This window comes from Mandrillus leucophaeus, unplaced genomic scaffold (genome assembly GCF_000951045.1).
Source record: "Mandrillus leucophaeus isolate KB7577 unplaced genomic scaffold, Mleu.le_1.0 Scaffold50, whole genome shotgun sequence".
NCBI lineage: Eukaryota > Metazoa > Chordata > Mammalia > Primates > Cercopithecidae > Mandrillus > Mandrillus leucophaeus.
The window spans coordinates 8649929-8656509 of NW_012105365.1; the positions used below are offsets into that span (position 1 = coordinate 8649929).

The 6581-nt window shown below is 32.9% G+C and overlaps 1 protein-coding gene across 1 annotated transcript in view; it reads left to right on the plus strand.

Annotated features, from left to right (window-relative positions):
* SEMA3E (sema domain, immunoglobulin domain (Ig), short basic domain, secreted, (semaphorin) 3E) overlaps nucleotides 1–6581 on the plus strand; it is a 324952-nt gene that overhangs the window by 257767 nt on the left and 60604 nt on the right. The window contains exon 5 of the mRNA XM_011996070.1: nucleotides 3065–3158. Within this exon, the coding sequence (XP_011851460.1) occupies nucleotides 3065–3158 (94 nt within the window). The remainder of the gene's footprint in view (nucleotides 1–3064; nucleotides 3159–6581) is intronic.

Sequence of the window (6581 nt, forward strand, 5' to 3'; positions counted from 1 at the left end):
CAGGTTTTTCAATATTATCAAAATTGAAATATTGTCAAAAGTGACTTTTATTGTCACTTTTCTAAACTACTTTTTTTACTCAAGCCACTTACAGCACACTTAATGGAGATTAATTATACAAAACAACCTTTTATAAGAATTTTGAAACCTGGAAACATTAAGGGACAAGTTCTATGGTTATATGCTTGAAATAGGAGCCAATAGAGTAGTTTTTCATGAAAATATTAATTTTCATTGTCTTATCTGTGTGAAGCCTTATATTAAAATTGAAATAGTGTACATATGGCCTTTGTTGATAAATATTTACAGTACTTATGCATTAATTACTCTATTAATTATTAAACATTGAATGTTTATACAAATACTATGTGATGAAGAATAAAAATGAAAATAAATATTCCAACTTATTGAGAGTAAGTTTTGTTATTCTTTTCCAAACTACTAAAAAAACAATAACACTTTTTAAGTTCCTTATACACATTGGATATTAAACTTTTGTTGGATGATAGCTGGCAAATATTTTCTCGCATTCTGTAGGTTATCTGTTCACTCTGTTGATAGTTCCCGCTGTGCAGAAACTCTTTAACTAGGTGCCACTTGTCAGTTTTTGCTTTTGTTGCAATTGCTTTTGAGGACTAAGTCAAAAACTCTTTGCCAAGGCTAATATCAAGAAGAGTATTTCCTAGGTTTTCTTCTAGGATTCTTATAGTTAGAGGTCTTACATTTAAATCTTTAATCCATATTGAGTGAATTTTTGTATATGGTGAAAGGTAGGGGCCCAATTTCATTCTTCTGCATATGGCTAGCCAGCAATCCCAGTGCCATTTATTAAACAGGGAGTCCTTTCCTCATTGCTTATTTTTGTCAACTTTATCAGAGATCAGATGGCTGTAGATATGCAGCTTTATTTCTTGGTTTTCTATGTCATTCCATTGGTCTATGTGTCTGCTTTTGTACCAATACCATGCTGTTATAGTTACTGTAGTCTTGTACTATAGTTTGAAGTTACATAATGTGATGCCTCCAGCTTTTCTTTGTTGTTGTTGTTTGCTTAGCATTACTTTGGCTATTCAGGCTCTTTTTTGGTTTCATATGAATTTTAGAATAGTTTTCTTCTAATTCTGTGAAAAATGATGTTGATAGTTTGATAGGGATAGCAATGAATCTGTAGATTGCTTTGGGCAATATGGCCATATTAACCATATTGATACTTCCAATCCATCTGAATGGAATGTTTTTCCATTTGTTTGTATCATCTATGATTTTCTGCAGCAGTGTCTCCTTACAGAGATCTTTCACCTTGTAGAGATTTTTCACCTCCTTGGTTAGATGTATTTCTAGATATTCTGGTTTTATTGTGTGTGGGTATTTTAAATTAGATTGTTTTCTTAATTTGGCTCTCTGCTTGAATGCTATACGTGTAGAGAAATTTTGCTGATTTTTAGACGTCGATTTTGTGTCTTGAAACTTTATTGAAATCATCTATCTGTTCTAGGAGCCTTTCAGCAGAGTCGTTAGGATTTTCTAGGTATAGAATCAGTCAGTGAAGAGAGATTGTTTGACTTCTTTTTCTGTTTTGATGCTTGATTGCTATTGCTAAGACTTCCAGTGCTATGCTAAATAGGAGTGGTGAGAGTAAGCATCCTTGTCTTTTTCTTGTTCTTAAGGGGAATGCTTCCAGCTTTTGTCCATTCAGTATGATGTTTGTGAGTTTGTCATATATGACTCATTATTTTGACAAATGTTCCTTCAATGCCTAGTTTGTTGAGGGCTTTAATCACGATAACGCCATTAAAGAGTGGATGAAGGATATAAACAGGTACCTCTCAAAAGAAGACATGCAGGAGGCCAACAAACATAGAAAAAATGCTCCATATCACTAATCATCATGGAAATGAAAATCAAAACCACAATGAGATATCATCTCACACCAGTCAGGGTGGCTATTATTAAAAAGTCAAAAATAACAGATGCCAGAGAGGCTGTGGAGAAAAGAGAAAGCTTATACACTCTTAGAAGCAGTATAAATTAGTTCAACCACTGTGGAAAGAAGTTTAGAGATTTCCCAAATAAAACAGAATTACCATTTGACCTGCAATCCCGATTACTGGGTAAATATCCAAAGGAAAATGAATCACTCTATCAAAAAGACAATGTGTGTTTGAAATATTTTGAGCTCCTCTACTAACTCACTCTTATGTTCATTGCAGAATTATTCACAATAGTGAAGACATAAATTCAACCTAAGTGCCCATTAATGCTAAATTGGATAAAGAAAATGTGGTATTTATACACCATGGAATACTACAAAGCCATAAAAAATAATGAAATCATGTCCATTTCAGCAAAACCGATGTAGGTAGAGGTCATTATCCTAAGTGAATTAGGGCAGGAACAGCAAACCAAATGCTGCATGTTCTCACTTGTAAGTGAGAGCTAACTATTGGGTACACACAGACATAAAGATGGCAATAATAGAGACTGGAGACTCCTATAAGAGGACGAGACATAGGGCTGACAAACTACCTATTGGATACTATGCTCGCTACTTGGCTAATGGGATAATTTATACCCCAAACTTCAGCATCACACAATAAGGCCATATAACAAACCTGCACATGTACCCCTTATATCAAAAATAAAAGTCTAAGTTATTAAAAAAATCAACAACAGAATTCTTGATATGCTTAATAAAAGCCCATTATCATTTTTAACACTGAACCTCCTTTTCATTAACCTTTTTCCAACAAGTTTCAATTCCTTTCAAATATTTAATTGACACATCTCAGAATAAATAATACAGTCTCATAAAACGATTTAAAAAGTGCTATTTTCTTTCATCACCTGCATACTTTTTCAGAGGCGTGAGAGAACTCATATGGGCCTGTAAAACCCATGTGCTTATTTATAAAACCCAGTTTGTCTCTAAATAAATTGATGCTACTGGTGCCCTATTTAGAATACATGCTTTATAAATAATCAAAGTTTAATATGTTTTACCTAAGCAATTAAATGATTATTAGAGGAGACATGTTCATAATGATTTTTCTGGTTTTCTTTCAAGGATCCTCTGTTTCACCTGGAATCACCCAGATCTGAGAGAGGAAGGGGCAGATGTCCTTTTGACCCCAGCTCCTCCTTCATCTCCACTTTAATTGGTAATTATCATTGCCACAGACATCAGGTGGTAGTCATAATGATTCTAAAACGTATTTTTCAACTTCAGTTACATTCTTTCAGCATTTCTTTATATACTATGCCTTGTCATATCTATTTTCTGGTGCTCGAAGCAATGATATTAAATTTCAAGCCATGTTAACCTGAGCAATTTGACTCTAAAATAAGTGCAGATGCTATAAAGTATGTGTATCTCACTCTGAGAAAACAAATTGACATTTAATATCCCACATATTTGCTGTCATTTGATGCTTATAAAATGCAATTATATGAAGACTTTATAAAAATTTTGCCAGAGAAAACGAAACTATTTTAATATATATGTTAACTCTTCATGTTTCAATTACTTTGTGACTTTAGAGAACTTTTAATATTCTTTATGGTATCTTTCTCTGTTATTAGTAGAATTCAGCAGAAAGTCATCTCTTTTGAGAACTTAAATGTATTTATCTAAATTTCTGTTAATCTAGAATGCAAACTATAGAAGTTGACTCGCTCAAACTATCACTGAATGTACATGTTGAAATAATGGCATGAGTTGATAATGTTGGATCTGGAGTTTAATTCGATTCAATTTAATTAGACAAAATGCCAAACAATCTCACTTAAGACACAACTGAGTAATATTTTCCTACTATTTGTGGTTAAGACTTGCAAACTTGGCAAACTATTTCAGCACTGTGACAATAAAAACTGATGAATGAGCTCCTAAGCATGCAATTAAAAAGAGCAGTCCCCAACACTAACATAGGTGCTAACGATAATGATTTTCTTCCCTCAGTGTTGAGAGGTTCTGATGGGCATACGGTGCAGATGTGCTAGGTTCTATTATCACATTTATAATGTTTACAGTTATATGCTAATATTAGGTCATCTTCTTTGCAGAAAATGAGAAAGGACAAAATAAGATGTAGAGACGTCACATTCTAAATAAACCATTAAAACTTAAAACTCTCTCCTGATGATTAAACCATATTATACTTGATTTAGAGTTGATATAGATGCTACTGTGTATTCTTGAGAATCTAAGTTCCCTGAACATATTCGAGACAGTTTATTTTGATGGGTCTTCCATTCTATTCCCTACACTCCCCTATCCCACATCTGGTTCTCAGGTGTAGAAAAGTAAAGCTTTTTAAAACCTATGTATTATATAGCAAACACCTCATGTTAACTCTAATTAACGGGAAAAGTTTGACTTACTTCAGCTTCAAAATTTGACACAGCTATAAAATGAGAATGATATAGCAATTAAGTTCTTCAGGGGCTTGAATAAAGATGTGCAATATTTGAGAAAAATAAATATTAAAGAAAAATATTACTTGAAATATTTTGAGTTTCTCTGCCAATTCTCTCTCTCTCTCTCTCTCTCTCTCTCTCTCTCTCGGGGTGGGGGGGTGTGTGTGTGTGTGTGTATATAAACAGAGTATTAAAAAAAGGAAGACTTTAAATATGGGAAAAGGGTTGCCTAAGTCAGGTTAGACTTAGTAAAAGTCAAAACCTTAGAAATAACACTTTTGGGGGATGCCAGGTGCATAAATGCAAGAAATTCCAATGCAATTGACAAAATATATGTTAAAATTTATATATCTGATAGACTCATACCATCTTTTTCTAAAGTTGTTAGTGAATTTTCTTCATAAAGATTGTACTATGTTTGAAAAAAAAGAGACTTTCTTATCTTTCTTGTGCCATATAGTATCTTGCAAAGACTAAGTCTCCTATAAATACTAAATGTAATTCTCACTGAGGTTCCTAAACAAATGAAAAATTAATTTTGGAATATTGTTCCTAAGAATCACAAAAAGGGAATAGGAAATTAAAAATTACACAGCATATACTGCTTCTATAGTGAAATCCTGAGAATATTAGAAGACAAATTATTTTTTAACATTTCATTTAAAGAGTTAATAATAATTTCTATGACCACCTTGCCACTCACTACTCAGTCTCCCTAGGAGTTTGTTTCTGCATGAAGCCAAGAATTTAAAAGTGAAATTTCTAAGAGGGGAAATATTACTGGAGGGACATTTCCAAGTGAGTTTCATTGAACTTCCAAATCAAATTACACTATGCTGAAATCTGAAGTGCTTGCCATCTGGGTGGCTGTTTCGCTTATTCAGAAGAGAAATCAAATCAAAAGAGCCCTCCAAGCTAAACATAAAAGTTATAGAATAATCCCTCCAAAGAGAAGAAATAAAAATATAATTCTTCACATTTATCCACTCACTTTCATCCCAAAGTACCTTGGAGAGATCATTCACTCACTGTGGAAATGCAGCAGCCACTGGATGGAAACCTGATAACCTATGTGAGCCAGAAACTCTTTAAAAGAGAGGAAGTGAAAATAATTCACCCAATTGCAAAAGCAGCAGGAATGTGGGCTGGAAAAATGGAGCTACCTGAGTTGGAATTTGGCAAGCTAGGTACAGCCTACTCTGACTGTGAAAGAATGTATTAATGTGGTATTTTGTGACCACACATGTTCTCTGCTGATGGGTTAAGACAAGCCTCCAACAAAAAGATGACTATCGTTAGATTATTGCTACTTCTTGGTTTCATGGTTAATTATATGTCACACAATGTTCAATGTTTGTTCACATGAAGACAAATTTAATGATAAAACACTGAAACTGGTAGTATATTCATAAAGCTACTTGACCTAAAAAAAAAAATGGTGCTTGCACATTAGAGAAAGTTCTATGTAATTTCCTAATTTTAGATACAATTTTAATTCAGTTAACTTAAATTTAGCTGACTTAAGATCATATGAAGAAGAGGTTAATAAAAAATTGAATAAATATTAAAGCTTATTTGATAGATGAAAGATGAGCTATAAAGCACATTTTTATTCCATTTATAATCTAACTTAGAAATGAAAGTTTGATAGCTTGCAATAATTCTATGTGACAAAGGATTTAAGGAGTAGAAACAAGCTTCTTATTGAACTATGTCGTATATGTTCAGAAACTAATCAAAATGAAATCATATATTAAATAGGCTTGCTCTTCCAATGTCTCTTTGTACTAACACAATTTATCTTGGTAGCATATCAGTTCATATCTCGGGTGCCATATTTCTGCATGTTTAGCCAAGTTTTCCTCCAGTGTGATTACTCCTACTGTATTTGAAGTGGTTTTAAGTAACTGTCTGAAGAAGACAAGGCATTACAACTTGATTTTAAAAGCAGCTTGTTGAAACAATAAATTTTTCAGCATAATGAATTGCTGCATTGCTTATCCATGCTTTTCAAATCATCTAAATATACTTAGTAATTATCTTGCTACTAACTTATTAAGTTTGGTAATTGGCCAAATAAAAATCCAGGAAACAGTGTTCTGTATGTCATATGTCATTTTGGCCAAGAAGCAAATATTTCTGCTGACTTTTTTTTTTTTTTTTTT